General features: G+C 38.0%; 1 protein-coding gene across 12 annotated transcripts in view; it reads right to left on the bottom strand.

Moving 5' to 3' along the window:
* LOC115217488 (GATOR complex protein WDR59) overlaps nucleotides 1–25,803 on the bottom strand; it is a 150,926-nt gene that overhangs the window by 110,147 nt on the left and 14,976 nt on the right. For all 12 annotated transcript variants that reach the window (XR_004999976.1, XR_003882171.2, XM_036504592.1 and 9 more), the window contains exons 8-14: nucleotides 24,846–24,962; nucleotides 17,216–17,293; nucleotides 15,443–15,599; nucleotides 10,929–11,008; nucleotides 3,854–4,054; nucleotides 1,025–1,189; nucleotides 612–707 (exon numbers count right to left, since the gene is read on the bottom strand). Coding sequence is in view for 10 of the 12 variants with exons in the window: in XM_036504592.1 (XP_036360485.1) it covers nucleotides 612–707; nucleotides 1,025–1,189; nucleotides 3,854–4,054; nucleotides 10,929–11,008; nucleotides 15,443–15,599; nucleotides 17,216–17,293; nucleotides 24,846–24,962 (894 nt within the window). In the remaining 2 variants the exon portion in view is untranslated. The remainder of the gene's footprint in view (nucleotides 1–611; nucleotides 708–1,024; nucleotides 1,190–3,853; nucleotides 4,055–10,928; nucleotides 11,009–15,442; nucleotides 15,600–17,215; nucleotides 17,294–24,845; nucleotides 24,963–25,803) is intronic.

The following is a 25,803-nucleotide window of genomic DNA, read 5'->3' as shown; positions in this document are numbered from 1 at the left end:
CATATGAGTAAGTAATAGGGAAGAGCATACCTTTTGATAGAGACTTATGGACAAAGTTCAACATTATAGAGGCAATGGATAACAGAGCTGAGTCATGGAATGAAGTAAAATGCTCAGCTATGAATAGTGTTTGGTAAACCTGGTCAAACTATAACTTTGTCCCTACAGATTTTCCACCGGCAGAAAGTCTACATCAAACTCTGTAAGATATTCTGAGATCAGCAAATGGTACAGAGTTTGAAGAAGTCATGGAAAATATTATGGTTGAGTTGCTCTAATCCCATACTGAAAATTTGTCAAATGAGAAGCTGATAATATTGGCTGGGAAAAAAAGTAAGGCTAAAGGGTTGTTAGTTATAGAGAAAAGACTGCAGTATTTTTGCTCCTAACAAACCTAGTCATGAATGGTAGATTTTCCTTACTCGAACTGGTGAAACTGCTGTTTCACCAATTCAAACAAGAAGTGTGACAAAACAGAAATGGTCCAAAAGCAAACATATTTTGCTAACACAATGATTCTAGCACATCTACACTTTACTAAAACAATGATCCGATTAAATTCTAAACCTGATAAATAGTTTGTATGAAATAGAATTATTTCTCTAACTTACTGTTAACTTGTCCAAGTTGGCGGTCAGTTGCCTAAGGCAAGGTTCCAGGCAAGACCGATTTCTTTTGACATGCTGCTGTGATGTGTCTTCAAGAGCCTAAGGAAAAATTCAGAGAAACAACAAACATCTTGTAAAGAAGAGAAAATTTGAGGAGAATGGTTGATTTTATCATATGTCTGAGGGATAACTCCATAATCTGTATACAGTAATTGTATGTTAATATTATAAAGTTTCTACAAGTGTATAAAGAACATAATTATATGGTGTTCAGTATGTAACATAAACTAACTTTAATATACAGAACATTATGTTAAGTCAACACCACCATTTAGTGTCTGTTTCCTGTGCCAGCATGAAATGGATGGTTTGACAGAATACAATAACAAAATAAATGTAAATTTTGATCATCTCACCTGCAATAGGACATTTTTCTGTGATGTCTGTAGAGTGGTTCTCTGAGTGAATTGAAATGTCGGTGCAGCATTGTTTGGGTAACTGACAGGGAATGTAACAACAAGAGAGGCACAATGACCTTTACTGACAGCACTTACTGTGCAGGTTCGACTATCAGCATCCATCTGAGAACAGAAAATAGATCAACATCATAGCAATGATTATAATTATATTTCTTTATTGCCCACAAGGGGCTAAACATAGAGGGGACAAACAAGGACAGACAAAGGGATTAAGTCAATTACATCGACCCGTGTGTAACTGGTACTTTATTTATTGACCTCGGAAGGGTGAAAGGCAAAGTCAACCTCGGCGGAATTTGAACTCAGAACATAACAGCAGACGTAATACAAATAAGCATTTCACCCGGCGCGCTAACGTTTCTGCCAGCTCAATGATTATAATTAAAAATCTGAGATGTTTTGTCAAAGCAACAGAAAAATATGAATAATTTTGTCTGTCATTAATTTATGAGCTTAATATGATTCAATATAATACACGGAACTTTCTATCCTAATTCTTGACCATTAGCTCATTGTCTTTTGTTATCATATTTGATGACATAAAAACACACAGGTATATTAGTTGCACCCCAATTTCAGCAGTGCGAATCCAGTAAAATAAGTTTTTAGTACTTTAATGTAGTACTTATTAATTAACATTGTTTGAATTAATAATGCATTATCTTTTAGCATTCAAATTCTGATGATGTGATTGTATATGTTTAGTATGACATTATATGATAGGTTTGAAATGCCAGATCTGGCCAACTTACTGGTTGATTTAAGTGCTAAATAGTAAAACAATGTAGCAGTACATTGTAAAATTTCACAGAAGTTCCTTAGTTATAGCAGAAAACATTACAAAATGTAAAACTAAGTTAGAAGTAAATCTGAACAAAGAACAGAAATCATGACAGTGAAAATATTCTGGCTAATTCCAATGATGGAGATATTTCTTCATATTTCTTCTCAGTCTTAATGTTAATGTTTCCAAGGTTAGTAATTTACCATTACCAGTATTTGCTTTCACTTCTGCCCCTTCTGTTGTTTTCAATTGATTGGTAGGAGTGTGTTAAGGCATATTTAGTTGAAATGGATCAGCTGTTATTGGCAAATGTCATCAGCTTGTTATTATGACAAGTCCTTTCACAGTACATGTAACAATAATAATGTTTAATTAAATACTATCATTATGAAGTCAGGCCTAGAAGACTATCTGGATTAAAATTAGCACACAGTAGTGAGTGTCAGAGACAAAATTAGCTTGTGGGAGGCCCAACTTCACATATTGGACCCAGTGTAATTTTTGAGACATTTTTTAATGAAAAAAGTGCAAGGCATAGGAGTGGCTCTGTGGTAAGTAGCTTAAGCAACATGGTTCTGGGGTCAGTCCCCCTGCGTGACACCTTGGACAAGTGTCTTCTACAATAGCCTCAGGCCAACCAAAGCCTTATGAGTGGATTTGGTAGACGGAAACTGAAAGAAGCCCGTCGTATATATATATATGTGTGTGTGTGTGTATATGTTTGTGTGTCTGAGTTTGTCCCACCAACATCGCTTGACAACCGATGCTGGTGTGTTTACGTTCAGGTAACTTAGCAGTTCGGCAAAAGAGACCGATAGAATAAGTACTAGGCTTACAAAGAATAAGTCCTGGGGCTGATTTGCCCGACTAAAGGCAGTGCTCCAGCATGACAACAGTTATATGTTGTTAAATACAGTAATGTATATCTTATTCCAGTTTCTTGCCTACATGCTTTCAAATTGACTTTAACTTCTCATTAAAATGTTTATTGTCTAATTGTTTTTTCTTGTTCCAATAGTCTTTACCTTTGTTATCATTCAATTTGTTTATGGAGTAAGCTATTCTAATGGAATTATCATCTGATTTGTCATCTACAATGTCTTGTAAAAGTATGGCTCACTTCAATGCCAGAATTAACTGTATTACAATAGAATGTCAGTCTAACAGATATCTAGGAACAATTCATCATCATATCATCATCATTGTTTAACGTCCGCTTTCCATGCTAGCATGGGTTGGACGGTTTGACTGGGGTCTGGGAAGCCAGGAAGCTGCACCAGGCCATGTCTGATCTGGCAGTGTTTCTACAGCTGGATGCCCTTCCTAACGCCCCAACCACTCCGTGAGTGTAGTGGGTGCTTTTTACGTGCCAGGAGAGGCTGGCAACGGCCACGACCGGTTGTTGCTTTTTACGTGCCACCGGCACGGAGGCCAGACGGGGCGGCACTGGTAACGGCCATGTTCGGATGGTTCTTTTACATGCCACCGGCACTGGCATCACAACTACAATTTCCATTGATTTTTGAGCGATTTCGATTCCGATTTCACTTGCCTCAACCAGTCTTCGCAAGCAGAGTTTTGTCTCCCAAGAAGGAAAGGTATGCATAAGTGGGCTGGCTACATCCCAGGTAGAGGCCACGGGTTATGGTCTTACTTGTCCTGCTGGGTCTTCTCACGAACAGCATACTTCCAAAGGTCTCAGTCACTGCCAAAGGTCTCGGTCACTATATCTAGAAACAATTGTAGTAAAAATATCAGTAGAGTGTCTTCTGAGGTGACTTTAGCCAATGGAGTGGTGAGGTATTGTATGATTGTGTAAGTACTACAGAAATAGTCTAACAATATGGAACGGGGATGACATAGAAATAACAGGAGTAAATGGATTTTATTGGAAGTAGAGCTGTTTGAGAATTAGATGCTGAAACAATAAGAATAAACAAAGAAAGAGGAAAAATTAAAAGGAAACACAAGAATAGCATTACCTTTTCAAATGCAACTCTAGGAATATCTTTGTTAACTAAAGAAAACTCTTGTAACAAGGTTTGTGGCTGATGAAATATTGATGTAAATGAAGGCTCTCGAGTTCCAGCACTAACACTGACTCTGGCAATTTCATCATCTTCGGGTAACAGATTTTCTGGAATATTATCATCCATAAAATTTGCAGCATCCTGACGACACAACTAGTATAAAGTAGAAAAAATAATATTTGCTTTAATATACAGTCATTATTTTCCTTCAGATAAAAATGAGACATTTTTACCAAATATTTCTTTTCAAATTTGTATTAAATCAAATGCTTACATACATGTATTAGGAAAATATATATGCACCTACACACGCACACACATAGCCATTTAATGTCCATGAAAATATATATGCACCTACACACACACACACACACATAGACATTTAATGCCCTTATTCCATGTTGGCATGGGTTGAATGGTTTGACATGATTTGATGGGTCCAAGGACTGCAAAATGCTCCAGGATCTGCTTTGGTATGGCTTCTATGGCTGGATACCCTTTAAAATAACCAGCCACTTTATAGCATGTGTTACATGCATTTTTGTGGCATATATGTACACACACACATATGCTTGTGTGTGTGTGTGTACATTTATAATCAAAATTTATTCATTCAGATAAAAGTTCCTATCAAGCTAGATCACTTCTCTAGTTTTGATTCTTAAATTAAACTATTTCTCTTCATTTAGATTTGTACAGGTATGTACAGGTATGAACATTTAGATTTGTACAAGTATGTACAGGTATCTCTTCATTTAGATTTGTACAGGTATGAACATCAAAACATTTTATTTCTCCAAAAATGTCACTATCTATTTTCCCCCAAAAGTTAACAAAGAATTTAGTAAACACATATAAATATCGTGTGTGTGTGTGTGTGTTTGTACATATACATGTTTGTACATGTCAGATGAATGAGACAAGGGCGTGAGTTTGTCTCATTACTCAAGTTTCATGCCTGTGATATTCACGTGATAAACCACAACTTGTACATGTGCTGAATATGTACAAGGTGTGGTCTCTCACCTGAATATAACAGGTGTAAGACAAACTCTTAGTTTCAATAAAAGAAAATAAAAAATCTACACACACACTCCCATCCAAAGCTGTTTCACCAAATGCACTCTTTCTGATTGCAAAAAGATTTATCTGTTGTTTGAATGATCACAAGTGAGGGAGAAGCTTTGGTTAATCATAGGGTAAAACATTAGCTTTGAAAGAATAAACTGCTCTACTACATGTTTTGATACTTTTACTGCAGCTAATTTACCTAAATTTACATTTCATCATCATCGTTTAACATCTGCTTTCCATGCTAGCATGACTGCACCAGGCTCCAATCTGACCTGGCAGAGTTTCTGCAGCTGGATGCCCTTCCTAACGCCAACCACTCCGAGAGTGTTGTAGGTGTTTTTACGTGCCACTGGCATGAGGGCAAGTCTGGCGGTACTGGCAACAACCATGTTCAAATGGTGTTTTTTTACGTGCCCCCTGCACAGGAGCCAGTCCAGTGGCACTGGCAACAACCTCGCTTGAATGTTTTTTCATGTGCCAGTAAGGCAATGCTGGTAACGATCACGCTCGAATGGTGCTTTTTACGTGCCACCGGCACGGAAGCCAGTTAGCTGCTCTGGCAACGATTTCGTTCGGATGGTGCTCTTAGCATTCCACTAGCACAGATGCCAGTCATCAAATTTGATTTTGATTTCACTTGCCTCAACAGGTCTTCGCAAGCAGAGTTTAGTGTCCCATGAAGAAAAGGTACACATAAGTTGGCTGGTTACACCCCTGGCATAGGCCACAAGGTTATGGTCTCACATCAATACTAATTTTTTCCTCATACAGGTGCAGGCATGGCTGTGTGATCAGAAGCTCACTTTCACACCACATGGTTCCAGGCTTAGTCCTACTGCACTGCACTTTGGGTAAGAGTCTTCTACTGTAGCCTTGGGCTGACCAAAGCCTTGTGAGTAGATCTGGTAGATGGAAACTGAAAGAAGCTTGTCATAGGTGTGTGTGTGTTTGTCCCCCACCACAGCTTGACAGCTGGTTTTGGTGTGTTTACACCCCCATAACTTAGTGTCTCAACAAAAAATACTGATAGAATAAGTACCAAGCCTAAAAAAAAAGGTACCAGGGTCAATTCATCTGATAAAGAAAAATATCCTTCAAAGTAGTGCCCCAGCATGGCCACAGTCTAATGACTGAAACATGTAAAAGATAAATAGTAATGGTATAATTTTTTGCTCCAGTATTCCATACATGCAAAGGTTGGACAGGTTTTAAAGCATTCTTATCCCTATTACAAAATGAACTGGGTGTATTTCACCATGTCATAGGCACTAGACATGAGGAACTAAATATACCCCTATACTTCACATCAGTTTTCTTTTGGAGTTATCATTCTCCTCTACAGTTTGCTTGTAATGCACTTTGCAGAGTCCAGTGTTTTAAATCCGGGCTTTGTCTCTGTTAATGGGGGTGGCTGGATTTACCTCAATGCTATAGTAACTGAGGTAGGCAGGTGCAGCCCACCCCAACTTTTGGGCTGGCTGGTGCCCATTCTCCTTTGCTGTCATGGGGCTTTTTTGGAGCTGGATTTTCTATGGGGGAGCTTGCCCCCAACCTCAGTTTCTAGACATGAGTGATCCCGAGATCAAGGTTTCTACTATGATTTTTAAGAAATGTGGTGGAAAACTAGCTCAGGAAGGCAAGGACGCTACTCCCTGAGACCCCTTTTGGAGCCCCCCTCCATCTATTTCCTGCTTCATTTTTTTCTTTGCAGGGAGGGGAAGGATTTTTACAGCTGGATGCTTTTTCTATCACCAATTCCATTACGGCAAAGAGTAAGTGCATTTCATCAAACTACAGATACAAGAGATGTTATCTGTGACAGTGCTAGTCTTTTAATCCCTGTATCAGTTCATATTTGGAACCAGTGCCTTCATGGGTTGTCCATGATGTAACTTATGAAATTCACATTTTCTTCCTTTATTTATATATATGCATTTGGGTGTGTATATGCACATGCATGCACTAACACACACACACGCACATTAAACTAATATATAAAACAGCAAGTAGTTTCTCATGAAATAACTAAGATTGTCAAGATAAATTATTCGTCAAAAGAGCAGTATTATTATCTAGCAGAAGTACCCACATACAATGATATTCTCCACTTCCCATGGTACAATTCTTACTGAGATTTCTTGCATTCAAAAGGTTATGTCTCTCACATGTATATGAAATAGGAAACAATCAGTGAGTCAGAAAAATGAAATGATTGGAAATGGCTGTCTGCATGTTAATGATCTGGCATGGCTGACTGGAGATTCAAGCTGTTTGGGAGGAAATATGTTTTGGTACTGGAGGTAAATACAAACACACACACATACGCACACAGAAATATAAATAGAAAGAATGAGAGAGCCATTACACATACAAACAAATATGACCAGATCATCATCATCATCATCGTTTAGCGTCCGCTTTCCATGCTAGCATGGGTTGAACGATTTGACTGAGGGCTGGCAAACCAGATGGCTGCACCAGGCACCAATCTGATCTGGCTGAGTTTCTACAGCTGGATGCCCTTTCTAATGCCAACCACTCCGAGAGTGTAGTGGGTGCTTTTATGTGCCACCGGCATGAGGGCCAGTCAGGTGGTACTGGCAATGGCGACACTCAAATGGTGCTTTTTATGTGCCACATGCACAGGAGCCTGTCCAGTGACAGACATGCCATATTGACATGCAGCATATCTTATTCATTTTAAAGCAGGTGGGGCCCATCTCTCTTCAAGTCTGAATACAGCTGACTTGTGTGTGTGTGTGTGTGTGTGTGTGGTGTGTGTGTGAGAGAGAGAGAGAGAGAGAGAGAGAAAGAAAAGAAACTGAGCCCCTTACTGGACCAGTGCTTTATTTATCAACTCTGAAAGGATGAAAAGCAAAGCTGACAGCAGCAGGGTTTGAACTCAGAATGAAGAGAACTGGAATGATTAATGCAAGGCATTCCACCCCCAATGTATGAACTCTTAACAACCTGAGAAATGGTCTCCACACCAAACTATTTTTTAATGGTACTCTTTAACAGCCAGTGAAAATCTGGAGAATTTCAAATCGCTCCCATTCTGGTGGCACATAAAATGCATCATCTGAACATGGTTGATGTCAGTGCCCCCTGACTAGCTCCTATTCCAGTAGCACGTAAAAAGCACCATCCAAACGTGGTTGATGCCAGGTCTGCCTGACTGGCTCCCAAGATGGTGACATGTAAAAGGCACCATCCGAACGTCGTTGATGCCAGTGCCCCCTGACTGGCTCCCATGTCAGTGGCACAAAAAAAGCACCATCTGAATGTGGTCGATGCCAGGTCCACCTGACTGGTTCCCATGCCAGTGGCACATAAAAAAGCACCCATTACACTCTCGGAGTGGTTAGCATTAGGAAGGGCATCCAGCTGTAGAAACATTGGCAGATCTGATTGGAGTCTGGTGCAACTGCTGGCTTTCCAGACCTCAGTCAAACTGTCCAACCCATGCCAGCATGGAAAACAGACGTTTAAACAATGATGATGATGTTGAATAACAGTTCTTGGAAAGCATTTCTTGACATTGTAACTTGGATGATTAAATCTCTGCTGGAGAGAGACTCAGGAGTCAGGTGACTGTGATGCAGCAGATAACTATTTCTTTACTACCCACAAAGGGCTAAACACAGAAAGGACAAACAAGGACAGACAAATGGATTAAGTCGCAACTGGTACTTATTTAATCGACCCCGAAAGGATGAAAGGCAAAGTTGACCTCGGCGAAATTTGAACTCAGAACATAATGGTAGACGAAACATGGCTATGCATTTCACCCGGCGTGCTAACGTTTCTGCCAGCTTGCCACCATCAGATAACTTTCAATAAAAATTTAATATTGTAAAAATGGAAAAGGATAAAAAATATTTGGAAAAGGGTAAAAGGAAAATGGAGAATAAAACTGAAGGACAGAAAGAAGAGGAAACTTGTTTACTCCCCTACCCCACCCAACTTCTGCTCACTGCTCCAACCTGCTTCATAGTAAATAGAGGAAGAAAAATTGGCAGACATTGGGAGGTAGTGAATTGAGGTAGGTATTAGCCGAGGAGGTGGAGGGATACTTACCTTGGAAATAAAAAATCTCTGTCAAGAAATATATAATAACCAATTAACAGAGTATATTTATTTTACAGTTAATATTTATCAGGAGACTGGAGGGAGACATATTTTGGCTTTCTTTTTAGGAGGTAGGCAGGCCAAAAATCTTTCATTAGGTCTCTGAAACTGGTGGAAGGGGTATCTTCAAATAGGTGACCTGACTTAAATGCTTGCAATAGAGTGGACTTTACTATTTAGTCACTATTTAAGTTAGATTTATTCAACCACCCAAGAATAGGAATGGTCACTCTGACAGGCTTCTGCACAATTTTCTATCTACTAAATTTCTCTCAGAAGGCTTTTGCTTGAGCCATGGCTATGGCAGAAGACCCTTGTCCAAGACACCATATAACATTACATCTGATTTCCTCCCCTCCATACACATGCAAGCATGTATCTGACTCATACACTGTTCACTTCCCAGACATTTGTACATTACTGCATATGCTTTATATGCACTTTTGACAAGTTGTGGTGCACCTGAGCACTGTATACAATAATTTCATTATTATTATTATTTAAATAGTATTGAACCTGAAACCATATACTGGGACATGAATTTCTTAACCACACAACCATACCTACAACCTTAAAAAGTGGTCGCTGTTTCTACCTTTTATTCAGATATAACATATCCAGGACTACATCATTTAATGTGTCCTTCCTTGTCATTGCTGTTTCATCCCAGGTCAGCTCTAACCTAAAAGACCTGTGATTAAAGGCATTGCAGCCATGATCATCGGATCTTTTTGGTTTGAACGGCAGTTTTTAACATAATTTCTAGGTAACTAAAAAATTTTAAACTTCGTATACTGGTAGAATGTGTTTATAAAACATCTTTTTCTCTTGGCTTTATTGAGAAAATTCTATAGTTTGTAAGATATTTGTTGTTTTTTTCTTCAATTTCTGCAATTTCAACCAATCAATGACATCCATTGAGGTAAAAAACATTCTGTGCCGTATGAATATGTCCTTCATTTAAGAAACAGATTGGGTTTATTTACATTTGTGAAAAAAAAAAGATACCCACCCCAAACCCTAAAACAGATTGAAATGCAATAGATCGATACTAGGGTCATGATTATGGGTGACAATTTCATATGACACCACTAGAAAAAACTGCGGTTCAAACCAAAAAGATCTTGATCATCTTATCTTTTACTGAAGTATTGTGTATCTAGATGACATTATCCAATGCGCTCTACATTTTTTAAGGCAGTAAACTGTGATATGAAGAAGATTTGGCTGATATTGCCAGTGGATCAAATGACTGTGTAGACACTCCCTCAGTGGCAGCACTGCCAATGCTGTCCATCTCACTTTAATAATATAAACACATTCAAATTTTCAAAATCATTATCATTTAATGTTCACTCTTCCATGATTTCATGGCTTCGATGGAATTTTTTGAGGCAGATTTTCTACTGCCCACTGCCCATCCTGTCACCAACCCAAGCATGGTAATATTTCCCATGGCCAAGTATGTTTTCCATGGGAAGCTGAAAATGAACAAGACTTGTAGGACAATGACACCTACAAGACAAAGGTACACAAACGTGCACCACACATTTAATGCATACAATGGGCTTCTTTTTAGTTTCCATCAACCAAATTTACTTACAAGGCTTTGGTCAGCCTAGAGCAATAACAGACACTTGCCCAACGTGCTGCACAGTGAGACTAAAGCCAAGACTATATAGCTGAAAAGCAAGCTTCTCAACCACACAGCCATAGTTGGGACTAGTCTAACACATATTTCAACACAAAAAACAATAAATGTAAGCAGCATGTAATAAAAGCTAACCTCCAAATCATCAGATTAAGCTTAAAGTAATCTTACCTTCTGCAAGTTAGAATCTATTTTCCAAATTCTTAAACTCTGATCCTTTGACCAAGTCACCAACTGGTAATCATTACTGCCTGAAACACAAACAGAAAACTATTTAGGTTTTTTGGTAGTCATTTTCTTTTTTTAGGTAAAGATTTGTTTAATAGACTCCCTTACACATAAGAACAAAAAATGTTAATATTTCAATCATTATAATCATCATTATCCTCATCATTTAACGTCTGTTTTCCCTGCTGGCATGGGTTGGACAAAATGGATTCAGGTAGTTGTGAGAATCGAACACATTCCTTCTGATTGAACGTCAGATGTGCTACCATTACACCATGAGCCCTCCATCATTGTTTTAATGACCACTTTCCCATGCTAGCATAAGTTAGGGGGAATCCATTGAAATAGACTACCTATAGCTGGATACCATTGCTGTTGATATACTTCATTGGTTTGCAAGAAAGAAAATATTTCCCCTTGGTTGGCTATGATTTCACAGAAGACTCAGAAATGAATGGCACCATTTGCATGATGGTGATGCGCACTTACAACTATCATATGACATCAAGACAAAGTGACACACACACACAGGCACACGGCTGGCCTTATTCAATTTCTGTTGGCTAAACCCACTAACAAACAAGGTTTTGGCCAGCCCAGGACTTATAGTGGAAGACTCTTGCCCAAGGTACCACACAGTAGGACTAATCCTGAAACCATGCGATTGGGAAGTGAACTTCTTCATCACAGCTGTGTCTGATAGAAAATAAATGTAAAGAAATGTAAGAGGGGTGAAAGGACAAAAATACATTTTTCTAAGAATTTCTCATAAGAAGGTTAAAGAATTTTAGCATCTCTTTAGGAACGTTACTGCATCTTTTAGAAGAGATCAAAGTAAAATTAGCTAAAAAAAATGGGCTTTTTTGCATAAATAACTAAATTTTACTTCGATGGATTATTTGATTTTATAAGATTTTAAAAATGCATATCGATACATATTAATTCCTATTACAACATACAGTTTATTTTATCAATTCATGTGTTTGTTAACAACAGAAGGGGCTATTGCTAGAAACTTCTCTCCCAATCAATGTACAATTTATTTTATGACTTAGTCAAAGAGGAATGGTCAACACCCATGTATAAGAATGACAGGGAGGAAGATACTGTAAAGACTGGAAAATTGGTCTGAATGCTTGCAACAGATTGAGCTCTGCTAAAGGCATCCAACCTAAGGACTGGGTTGTGGGTGTAAAATAGACTGATTGAGTCAACTATCCAACATGTCAGGCTAAGGGCTGTATTGAATAAAAAGTGAAATGGAAAGGCGCAGGTATGGCTGTGTAGTTAAGAAGAAAGCATGCTTCTCAACCACACAGTTTTGGGTTCAGTCTCACTGTGTGACATCTTGTCTTCTACTAAAGACACATGCCAACCAAAGACTTGTGAGTGGATTTGGTAGACAGAAACTACAAAGATGCCTGTTTCGCGCACGAGTGCGTGCATGTTTGTACATACACACACACATTTCACCTAGGCATTGTGAGACTAATAACCTGGTGTAGAACTCAATATACAATATGCTTCAGAATGAAGCTTTAGTTGAGTACAGAACAGTAATAAGAAAATGAGATGGCAAAGGAATAAATAATTATCTTATAGACTTTATTGGCTCACAGCTGTTTCTGCTATGGGATGCAGTGGATTCAAGTACTCAACTACGAGTTCACTGCATCTTATAGCCGAAACAGCTGTAAGCTAATGAAGTTCATAAGATAATTATTAATTCCTTAATCATCTTATTTTCTTATACATGTATGTATGTAAGTATGAGTGTGTATATGATTGGGTCTCCTTGTCTTAACATTGCGTGATTGTAGTAAATGAATGTCATTTATTTTCCAATATACCGTGTAAACATGTCTGGCCATGGGAAAATATTATCTTGCTCAGAAACAGGACAGGATTTGCAACAAGAAGAGCATCCAGCCATAGAAAATATCATCATTCAACATCCATTTTCTGGAAGTGGCGGATGATTTGACAGGAACTGCAGGGAGACACACTCGCCCCATTTCTTTTCATCATTGTTGTTGATTATGTGCTACGTATGTCAGTTGATACCATCTCTGGCAAGGGCTTTGAAATAAAACCAAGAAGAAGTTCCAGACACCCAGCTGAGTACTTGACAGACACTGACTTTGCTGACGACATCGCTCTTATCAGTGATTCTCTCTCTAATGCCCAGTCTCTTTTACAATCTCTTGAACAAGCCTCAAATTGTGTAGGTCTTTACCTCAATGAGGCCAAAACTGAATACATAAACAAGTGCCTGTCCAACAGTGATTGCATCATCCATACTCTCAACAATGTTCCCTTAAATATGGTTTCTGATTACAAATATCTTGGATCATACATATCATCATCTGGAAAAGACTTTCTAACTAGAAAGGGTATGGCCTGGTCAGCCTGTAATGACATGCATAAGATCTGGTCATCAAATCTAAGTAGAGACTTCAAACTTGAAATCTTCAAAGCCACAGTCGAACCAATTCTACTATATGGCTCAGAAACCTGGACGTTATCAAAGAAGCTTGAGAGGCGGTTGGATGGAACCTACACTCGCCTCCTTATGAGAGCTCAAAATCTCTTGTGGAAGCGCCATCCAACCAAAATGCAAATATATGGGAAACTACCACTGGACATTGTTGTAGAGCTGAAACGAGGTAATTTCTACTCTTCTCCTCTGGAAGCCATCTACTCGCAATACCAGAGGGCGCACACTCTCCTACCCTGATGTAATCTCCAGGGATACAGGCATCCAGCAACAGGACCTCTGTAATGCCATGATGGACCGTGAAGTCTGGCGTAGCATGGTAAATTCCATTGTCTCGACCACGGTCGAACAATGATGATGATGACAGGAACTGGTAGGTTGGAAGACTGTGCCAAGCTCTGTGGTCTGTTTTGGTATGGTTTCTATGGCTAAATGCGCTTTACAAGAGTGTACTAGGTGCTTTTTACAAGGCACCTACAGCAGTGGGGTCACAGCGTAACTTTTGAGGCAAGACATCTCAGCTGGGGTGGAGGAAGAAAAAGGTGTCTTGCATCAGAAGAGAAACAGCTACATCAGGTGGAGAGAAAAAGAGGAGAGAAAGAGGATCTTTTTGGTTTGAACGGCAGTTTTTTTTTAATAATTTCTACGTAACTAAACACTTTTAAACTTTGTATACTGGTAGAATGTGTTTATAAAACATCTTTTTCTCTTGGCTTTATTGAGAAAATTCTATAGTTTGTAAGATATTTGTTGTTTTTTTTCTTCAATTTCTGCAATATCAACCAATCAATGACATCTATTGAGTTGAAAACATTCTGTGCCATATGAATATGTCCCTCGTTTAAGAAACAGATTGGGTTTATTTACATTTCTGAAGAAAAAAAAAGAAACCCTTCCCCCCACCCCTAACCCTAAAACAGATTGAAATGCAATAGAGCGATACTAGGGTCATAATTATGGGTGACAGTTTCATATGACACCGCTAGAAAAAACTGCCGTTCAAACTGAAAAGATCCGAGATAGATGGTGAGAATGTGATTGGAAGGTATCGTGGACCACACACCCAAATTACAGGGAGGTGTATGAAGTGAAATGGGGCAGGGATTGGAGAGAGTGAGTTTCCAAGATTTCGAAAGGAAAGTTGAACCTGGGATGAGGGGGGTATAATGAGTGGACACAGGTAGAGGGAATGGATATTAGGAGAATATGTTGTGATGAAGGGATTCAATGGAAACATATTGTATGCCAGTTGGTACATGGGAGAGAATCTAAGGAAGGAGAAGAAATACAGTGGTAGTGAACATGGGTGGGGGAAAGGAGGGAAGTGACAGGAAGATGGGTTGTGGAGTGAATGGGGAGAATGGACATAAAGGACCCACCATTATGTTCAGGATTTAACATACCTGGGAAGGTCTTCTCAAGTACAACAAATTGCCAAATGTCTTGGTTCTTTGTCATCTCTGTAAGGCTCAAAATTTGATCATTTTTCACCACTGCCTCAATGAGGATTCCTACGCTTCTTATTTTCTCTTCTTTATATTGTCTATCAACTCCACCTCCATCCTCTTCTTCCTCTCTACCTTCTATACATACCTATTTCTTTACTACCCACAAGGGGCTAAACACAGAGAGGGGACGAACAAGGACAGACAAACGGATTAAGTCGATTATATCGACCCCAGTGCATAATTGGTACTTATTTAATCGACCCCGAAAGGATGAAAGGTGAAGTCGACCTCGGCGGAATTTGAACTTTGAACGTAGCGGCAGATGAAGTACCGCTAAGCATTTCACCTGGAGTGCTAACGTTTCTGCCAGCTCGCCACCTTATGGACCTTCCATACATACCGTATACACAACATTCCACAAAACTCTTATCGTATTCCTGATAAAAGGGAACATTCAAAACATGCTCTCACTCTCACACACACAAACTCACACAGACAAATCAATAGATTACCTTTTGCTTTATTTCTCCAGTGAAAGTCTAAAACAACATCAGCATGTCCTACAAAAGTGTGCACAGGTTGCTTGAGGTTAGAAATATTCCATAAATACAGATATGGCTCCCTGGTTAATTGAGGTAGAACAAGTGTGACTAATCCAATTTGGAAAGGCTGTGAAAGAAAGGAAACGAGAAAGAAAGATCTGTTAGGAGGATCACTTATTTCAGTCATTGGACCACATTAGATTCTTTTGCTTCTCATAACAAAGAATATAAATAAACTCTAAGATTAAAGCTGCTAGTTCTCTAGGGATTTGCTATGTTAGCTGTTACATAGAATATATTGGATTGCCTTTCTATCAAAATTGAAATCAAATTCGATGACTGGCATCCGTGCTAGTGGAGTGCTAAGAGTACCATACGAGCAGGATCGTTGCCAGAGCAACAAGCTGGCCTCCATGCCAGTGGCATGTAAAAACACCATTCAAGCGTAATTGTTACCTGCATCGCCTTACTGGCACTTGCGCTGGTGGCATGTGAAAATAAACATTCGAGCAAGGTCGTTGTCAGTACCGCTGGACTGGCTCCTGTGCAGGTGGCACATAAAAAACACCACTAGAGCATGGCTGTTGCCAGTACCGCCCGACTGACCCTCATTCCGGTGGCACGTAAAAGCACCCACTACACTCTCGGAGTGATTGGAGTTAGGAAGAGCATCCAGCTGTAGAAACTCTGCCAGATCAGATTGGAGCCTGGTGCAGCCATCTGGTTTGCCAGTCCTCAGTCAAATCGTCCCACCCATGCCAGCATGGAAAGCGGATGTTAAACGATGATGATGATGATGATGGATTGCTTTTCTATTAAATGTTATTGGCAATTTGTTATGTTTATCTTAGGCCTATGTTTCCATTTTTTCCATATACCTTTACTAATATTTTGTTGCAATGTCATTTGAAAATATAATTAGTTTGATTGGTTACATGAATATGGAAGTATTAGAATTTGTCAAACCAAGTGAATTCATGCTGGTATAAGTTGGATGGTTTAACAGGAACTGATGTCTAAGGACTGCGTCGAGTTCCAATGTCTGATTTGGCATGGTTTTTATGGTTGGATACCCTTCCTAATGCCAAATGGTGTAAAACTCCAACAGTTATATAACAAGTATATAGTGGTGCAAAATAAGTAATTTTTTATGTAGTTAGTATATAGAGGTAAAGACCCTGTTCAGTCATGAACGACCATAGGATTGCACCTGGAAAGTTTCCCTCTGAGGCACAAGTCCAGGCAAGGCTGTTTTTGTGGAAGGCTAGAAGTCACCCATGCATACTAGCCACCCTTTTCCATGCCACCAATGTTATCCAAGGGAAAGGGAAAGGCTGAAACAGCTTGGCACCAGTGATGTTGCAACTCATTTCTACAGATGAGTGAACTAAATAAAAGAAATAAAGTGTCTTGCTCAAGAACACAATACACAGCCTGGTCTGGGAATCGAACTCACTACCTCATGATTGTGAGCCTGATGCTCTATCCACTGAGCAATACAGTATAAAAATGTCTCATCTTTTGCCAAGTTGTTTTTTCATCTACATTTCATAGTATTTAACATATAATGAACATATATGAAAGATCTAACACACAATTGCATACAGTTTTTGATGGTAGTTCAGTTTAGGTTTAAGAACACAGATTATTCCAAACGAAATGTATGTTTTTACAGAGTTCTTTGAAAATTGGGATGAAAATTAAAACTGAATTTCAGAACATTAAATTATAATGTATACTTACAGTGTAGCGAGCCTTCCAAACTGGAGAACCGGATACTAGCACTTCTTCCTGACGTTTAGAATTTGTGACATCCCAAAACTAGAAAATACAATAAAACATGGTTGCATTGCTATGGGGGTATATTTACACAAGTGTGTACTAACTATGGGCACGTTGAATAATATTCCATAGAAAATCTCATAGAGTGCCTCAACACAGTTTCAGTTGCTCAGATAGGGCTTCCTACAAGGAAAGTTCTACATGGACTACTAAAACTGAGTGCAAGGCACATGCCTACAGTGAAAATTGATTCACAATATTTCCAAGGGATGCCATGCATATAGTTAATTTCATACAATTATCCTAAGAATAATTCCAGAAAACAACACTTATCGAACAGTAGTTATTCATTCAGTCATTAAGGGGCCTGTTTTCTACTTTAACCCATTAGTGCCCAAACTTTTTATTTGATTTATTACCAAAAATCTTTTTTTATACAACTTTATCTGATATTAATATATAAAAAAAATTTAATTACAATATTTGAAAGACTCCAGTATCTCAGAAAAATACATGTGTTGCAGAAATATGATGGATTATCCCTCTCGTCCTAAAAAAAGGACCATGGGTGCTAATGGGTTAACAAGATGTACCATTTTTAGCAAGGTTTCTATAGCTGGATGCCTTTCATCCAACTACTTTACAGTGTACTCTATGCATTTTATTGTGGCACCAACACTACAGAGGTTGTCACTAGCAAGACCAAAGATATCTCCATTCACTTATCAACCACTTGACAGTGTGTGCATGATGAATTTTATCATGGCACCAGCACTAGTGAGGTTGCTTTGTCTCCGGAACATTAAAAAGTCATCTCTAGTTCATATTATCTGTATTTATTCAAGGCAACATGAACAAGTATAAAAGGGATGACCTGTAAGTGGACATCCATTATGCTAGAAGATCTGCTATGGTCTTACCACTAAGAAAGGAATGTTCTCAAGAAAATTTAGCAAATTTGCTAAATTTTCTTGAGAACATTCCTTTATTAGTGATAAGGCCATAGCGAATCTTCTTCTAGCATAATGGATGTCCACTTACAGGTCATTCCTTTTATATGTATGTAATATAATTTTTTCTGAAAATTCAGATTTTTAAATATGCTAGACCACTGGTTTTAAATTTATATTAATCAAATTAATATTCAATTTTTCACCCTTATTATTTTAAATTTATATATATATATATTATATATATATATTTATAAAATGAGATAGGGGTTGTAAATTCAACCCTCCATGGGATAACATATATCCAATATACTGCTAGAGAAGTACCCAACAAAGCTAATACATAAATGTTAAAAATTGTGATGCAATTCATCTACTGTATTATGTGGGCAAGGGTAAAATTATTACCGTAAATTAATAATACAAAATGAGAAAATGGAGAAACATACCTAAATCAATCATCAACCATCAGATAATACCCAATCAATACTTTATTAAACCATTACACAACAGCAATGATATTATACATTAATATAGTACAAATATAACAAGACATAGAAATAGAAATAGAAAATACATTTACATTGTAGCTGACAGCTGTTTCGGCCGTGAAGACAGGTATGTCCCATTTAACCTATTAGCCATATAAAGCAGGTATACCTGCTTTATATGGCTAATAGGTTAAATGGGACATACCTGTCTTCACGGCCGAAACAGCTGTCAGCTACAATGTAAATGTATTTTCTATTTCTATGTCTTGTTATATTTGTACTATATTAATGTATAATATCATTGCTGTTGTGTAATGGTTTAATAAAGTATTGATTGGGTATTATCTGATGGTTGATGATTGATTTAGGTATGTTTCTCCATTTTCTCATTTTGTGTATATATATATATATATATATATATACATATATATATACATACATACATACATACATATACACATAGGTCCATCTATTCATACTCTAACCTCTCAATATTGGTACAAAGCCATCTCCCTCAGTACTACTGCACCCTCCTCTCAACTCATCCAATTCATGCTGGCATAGGAAACAGATGTTAAATGATGATGACAATATATCAATTCTCACTTTACAACTGTTATTCTGTGCTTACATGAATTAGAGAGTAAGTTGTTGAGGCACTCTTATATAGCCAGATGTCCTTCCTGTCACTAATCCTTAGCTGTTTTTCAAGAGCTCTCTTATCATTCCACCCATGTTTGAAGGCACAAAGCCAGTGATTAGTTGATGAGAGAAAAGACAAGAACCTCTCTACTTCTAGTGGAGCAACTGTCTGAGAAATGCTGATACAAATGTACACATGAGCACACACTCACACACACATAACACACATGCATGGACAACATGCTTTTTTTCAGTTTCCATCTACCAAATTCACTCTAGTCTCTGGTTGGCCTGGGTCATAGCAGAAGACACTTGCTCAATGTGTCATGCAATGAAACTAATCCTGAAATCACATGGTTAAGAAATGAACTTCTCATTTACAAAATTATGTTTGTGATACATACACACACACACAGACACATGGGGGTCTTGTATAAGACACCTCCCTCCCTGCCGCTTATCAATTTTTCAGATTTTTTCCACCCTCATGCTTTTATCCGCCTACCGCTTATTAATTTTTAATATCCTCTCTGCTTTTTTCCAACCTACCTTGCTTATTAAATTTTGCTAATCTATCTCTGGTGAAATTTTATTCTAAGCTATTCATATTGATACAACAGCTGGAGAATCTAATAATAATTTTATTTTACATTAAAAACATTATATATATATATGACAGAAAAAAAAGAACATTACAAGTAATACCATATGTTATAAAATAAATAGGATTATATAAACTAAATAACTAATTCTAGTTTTAGAAAGAAATCAAGGGTGACAGCCTAGCAAATTTTAATGATTTCTCATTCAGGCACAAGGCCAACAATTTGTGGGGAGGGACAAGTGGATTAAAGCAGCCCACTACATTACTGGTGCATTATTTTATTGACCCTGTAGGGATGAAAGATAAAGCTGACCTCAGCGGGATTGAACTCAGAATGTAATGCTGCAAGGCACTTTGCCCAATGCTTAAGCACAAGGCTAGTAATTTAAAGGGAAGGGGAAAGTCAATTAAACTGATTCCTGTTACTAGTACAAAACACAACTCTGGGGGAATTCATTATTATTTTGACTGACACAAATTGTGAAACAGCACGATAAAAAAAAACCCAGATGACAGGAATGGGAAGAAAACCTGGAGTGTTCTATTCTTTTTCGTAACACATGGAAGAAAAATATTTATCCACAGTATATTGTAGCCAATGTTCATGCAGGTGAGCCTTCAACATTTTAGGGCATTGATAACCTTCAACCCTAAAAAGATCAATCATTTCGAGACACAACACACCTGCTTCAGGACACATAGAATACAAGGAAATTGCTGTCAGAAAATATGCTTTACAACCAGCCAGAGTTTATAAAAACTTTACACTGGACAACTGCCCCAGTCTGTAACATACAAGTGACTTTACTACCACTCTACACTGTAGTCAGCAAATCTTTATTTTCAATTTCTCTATGATTTCTCTACCAAATGCCAACACAAATTCCATACAAACTAAGAACTTCAATGACGAACTGTTTATCCTTACAGGACAAGCTTTTTATGGAATAAGGATTTAACAACATCAACACGGCTCAAGTAATTTCTCTTTGAACTATTTTTCATAGCATAATGGCAGAGAAAAAAGTATTTTGTGGTGTGATATATGGAAATTATTTTATAGAAGAAAAGCAAGCACTTGCTATCATGATGAACAAATGCAAAGAGGAGTATGATTCTGAATTAGAGCAAATGAAAGGGAAAACTCATTGGTTGCTAAAAGGAAACACCATGTCCCAGACGTCCTGAAACTTGGATATCTTGCCAAAACAGTTTGCTTGTTTTACTCAAATTTGGCCAGTGTCAAAAACTCTGATCAGCTATTTGATTCTATTGTTAAAGTAGCCAAATACTGCTATGAAAAATATCTGAAAGGCAAACCTGATAGCACTGAAAACAATACAAAGAAACGTTTCAGAGTCGTTGGAGGAGGTCATAAAACAAAAGCACCAAGCATGAAGGCATCTTGTTTAAAGGGTTTGTGGATGTTAGAACATCACTGCATGTGAGATTACCACAAGCTCTTTTCCTATTACAGGCTGAGAAATTTTACGAGGAGTAGATTTGCCAACACCCAAGCACACCAAGTGTGGAAAATCTTTGTTTTTCAAAAAGGTGGATGAAAGGTTAGCAAAAAGAGTACGGGGTATTACTGAAATTTCCAAACAAACATATTTCAATCTCCAAAGAGCAATGTGCTGAGTGCATTCAGGATTATTTGAAGAACATATGGAGTGTGCATTGTTAATTCCTTGACAAATTTAGTGTAGATCCTCCTATTATCAATGGAAATCAAATGTCCTTGCACCGGAATGAAAGTAGCAGAAAAGCTACCTTGTCATTCAGAAATTAAGATACATTCGTCAAAGAAAACCAGCATTTGTCTAGGGAATGTATCATGGTGTTCACACAGGTTAGCAATGGTACCAAAATCAATCTTATTCCAGAGTTTGTATTGAAAGGAACTGGAAAAAGACCACCACTACTGAATGCCGTGCCTACAATGAAATATCAATGGTCTTCTAAAGGTTCTTATAGATTAGGACAGCAACTCTGTACTATTGAAAACCTTCCAAACTGATTCAATATGCTTTCACATGCAAAATTTGCCATTTATGTGCTTGATGATTACATGGTGCATTTGAAGAGATGCCATCTAGGAAAGGGGTTATGTACTAGTCATCATCAGTGGTAGTATCTCTGGATTTGTTCAAGTTAATGACACACTTGTACAAACAATTGAAAGCAAAACATCACAAAATAGAGAAAACACCCACACCCAATCGATCCAAGATAATGCAGATGCTATAACAAGCACATGCAGATTGATGTTGAAGCTGCTTTCAAGTTGACATGGGCCACAAATACTTTCGATGGCTCTGAAAATTATGCATCTCATCGGTCTGTTGCTGTGAGAGTTTCGTGACATCAAAACCCTGGCCAAATACTATTCAGAGAGTCATGAAGAACTTAATTCTACTGAAAGGGGTCAAGCATGCAAATAATATTGAAGGCTCAAAACTATTTGATGGTGATGGCACAGAAGAAAAAACTGCCAAAAGTGAATCGGTAGATGAAAGCAAGCCATCTTGGAATCTTCTGGAGGTGATTGACCCATCTGGAAAAATCCCCATGGAGGTTTCACAGGAGCCACAGCATGGTCGACCAAACATGATGATAGGAAGCTCTATCTCTCTAATAGGAATCAGCAGTGATGAACAGGTTAATAAAGATGCCCTGTTCCTTGAAAAAATACAGGTGTTATATAAAAACAAGACCTCTACACTTTTCTTGCCATATCAAAGCATGTCAACTCATGTCAACTGTCAGTGAAGCTTGGCAATCTGTAAAGAAGCGAATATTGAAACCAAGAAATCTGCAGAAGGACAGTGATGAAAAATCATGAGTCTATCATTTATACCTATTTATGGAGTGCTATGTTTTATTATGTATGGTATAAAAATACTGCAAGTTCACAAAACAGTAATTACATACTCTTTTCATTGTGTTTTACTTTTCTTTCTTTTTAAGACATGTTGCTTATACCAATATCTGTTTAGTCCACAGCATTTAAAAAAAAATCCCCAAATTACCATAATTAACAAATGTCTTGTTTTTATTATCCAAATGTATATCTTAACTGAAGTGAACGTTTGAAGTACACGTGTGTGCTAATTTCACTTGCCTCTTGTTAATTTCTTTTGCCTCGTTGTGTTGTTATATGTACTTTAAGATGCTTTTTTTCTAATTTTCGTATATACACTATGCTGTTACTGATTCCCACCCACCTCCGTTTATTCCAATCTACCCGCTTATATGAATTTAAGCAAATGTCCAACCCACCCGCTTATTTCAACACACCCACCTATTATTTGGGACTGGAGAGTAAATAACTGTTGTGTCTGGGGAGAGTCATTTTCTTTTTGTGCCTTATAATGTAACACATTCATCGGTAAAATTTCCACTTTTTTTCTTATTTTTATTGTCCTAAAATTTTACCGGTGAGTGTGTTACATTATAAGGCACAAAAAGAAAATAACTCTCCCCAGACACAACAGAATATGCTTCAACACACGAACTCATATAAAGAATCTTGCAAACCAAATCCCAAAACGAAAAAGTAAATAACAGGTTTAAAAAAAAAGAAAATCAAGAGAGACAACCTAGAAAATTTTAAAATTTTATACAGTTACCGCTATACAAATACGGATTTTCCAACCGACCCGCTTATATGAATTTAAGCAAATATCCAACCCACCTGCTTATTCCAACCCCTCTATTATTTGGGACCCAAGAGTAGCTCTTTTACAAATTAAGATAGGAAAGAATTAAAGTAAAGAATTCAAGTATGCAAGTAGGAAGCAATATTAAGATAATTGCATCTAAATTGTACATTTTTCTCTGTGTTAATGAAAATATTACATTGAAATTAATGCAAAATCATCACCATCATTTAACGTCCATTGTCCATGCTGGCATGGGTTGGATGGTTTGATCAAAGCTCACAAGCTGGTGAGTTGCACCAGATTCCAGTCTGATTTAGCATGGTCTCTATGGCTGAATGCTCTTCCTAATGCCAACTACTTCACAGGGTGTGCCGGGCGCTTTTACATGCTCTGCACAGGCACTTTTGCTTCTCAAAGAATTATTGTAAAATGAAGTTCCAGCAATAAAATCTTTAACTTGAGGTATACAGTTTTTTTTAATGAAGACAGGATATTTCATATAGTAATATTAGGAGCAGGAGAAATGGACTTAAAAACTATTATTGGCCAGGAACTGAATCATTGTAATTTTTAGGCACATTATCAGAGTTACTGCAGAAGTTGACATTACTGTCATCAGAATATTGCTTGGGTGAGCACTAAGAGTAGCATACGAGTGTGATCGTTGCCAGAGCAACAAGCTGGCTCCCATGCTGGTAGCACGTAAAAAGCACCATTCGAGCATGATCGTTACCTGCATCACCTTACTGGCACTTGTGCTGGTGGCACGTGAAAAAAACATTCGAGCGAGGTCGTTGCCAGTGCTGCTGGATTGGCTCCTGTGCAGGTGGCACATAAAAAGCACCACTTGAGCGTGGCCATTGCCAGTACCGGCTGACTGGCCCTCATGCCGGTGGCACGTAAAAGCACCCACTACACTCTCGGCATGGTTGGCATTAGGAAGGGCATCAGCTGTAGAAACTCTGCCAGATCAGATTGGAGCCTGGTGCAGGTATCTAGTTTGCCAGACCTCAGTTAAATCGTCCAACCCATGCTAGCATGGAAAACGGATGTTAAACGATGATGATGATGTTGATTAGAAATTATCAGCAAATATTTGGGACATCTTAAAGATTTTCAATGGAAATGGAAAGAGAGAAACAGAGAAGAGGGTAGGGGGAACACATTTTGTTCAATGACAAAATTCTCATTCAGAATTAGTACCAACTTATATATCAAAATGTGGAAGTAAAAACTTACCTTCACTGTACAGTCCTGACTACAAGTAGCTAAATTGTACTCTGAAAATGGACTCCAGTCTAAACCATAAATCTTGGACGGGTGGGCTGCAATATACTGCACAGCAGTATTTCCTTTCTGTCAGGATAATATAAAGACATAAGTGATATAATATCAAAGGCTGGGTTTCACAAAACTAAGTCTCTATGCAAAGTTTTCTACATTGTGAATAGTTTCGTGTTATCTAGATACTTCTAAGCTTTACAATGTTTGTTATAGAGTAGATTCTCAAGACAGGCACTGTGGTTGTAAGCTTAATATGTTAGATTACTGGCTGACTGCATTCATGACCACAATAAGGTCCAGTCCCTGTTGTATTAATAGCTTGTATGCCTCAATGACCCTGAGAAAGCAATGCCAATGGAGTCCAAGTACTTGGTAGAGCCTCACATGCGAGACAAGTCAAAGGACACAGGCCAGAATAATATGGACCACCACTTTTCAGAGAGAGAAATAGGTTTGTGTAGGATCAAGACACCTACCTAGAAAAAAGCAAGGTTATAGATGCATGGATGATAATTCGAAACCAACAAGATCTAGGAGAGAGAAAAGCCTTCTGTCAGGGAAACATACAACCACAAGAGTGGTAGAAGAGAGGGTGGCCTAAAAATAGCTAGAGGTTGAGATACTGAAGCAGAGTTGAAAAAGCAGGGATCCGACTGGAAAGAAGTGGAAAAGACAGCCTGGTGTGAACATTATCATTAGTTCACACCAAACACCAACTGTTGTAAAGAGCCACATGGTGTGTAATCATTAGGTTTGCATTACTGACATAGATCCTATTGCTCTATTTCTACTTCATAGTAGGAAAGAAATCTTAGTGGAAAAAAGTTGAATAATGTGAACATGTCCAAATAAATAAAAACTTATCTTGGAAAGGGAAAAAAGAGAAAAGTAAGAATATGAAGCACAGTAAAGA

Source organism: Octopus sinensis, linkage group LG1 (genome assembly GCF_006345805.1).
Source record: "Octopus sinensis linkage group LG1, ASM634580v1, whole genome shotgun sequence".
Classification (NCBI taxonomy): Eukaryota; Metazoa; Mollusca; class Cephalopoda; order Octopoda; family Octopodidae; genus Octopus; species Octopus sinensis.
Note: the sequence above shows the minus strand (reverse complement) of the source record. Positions and strands in the feature narration are given on the sequence as shown.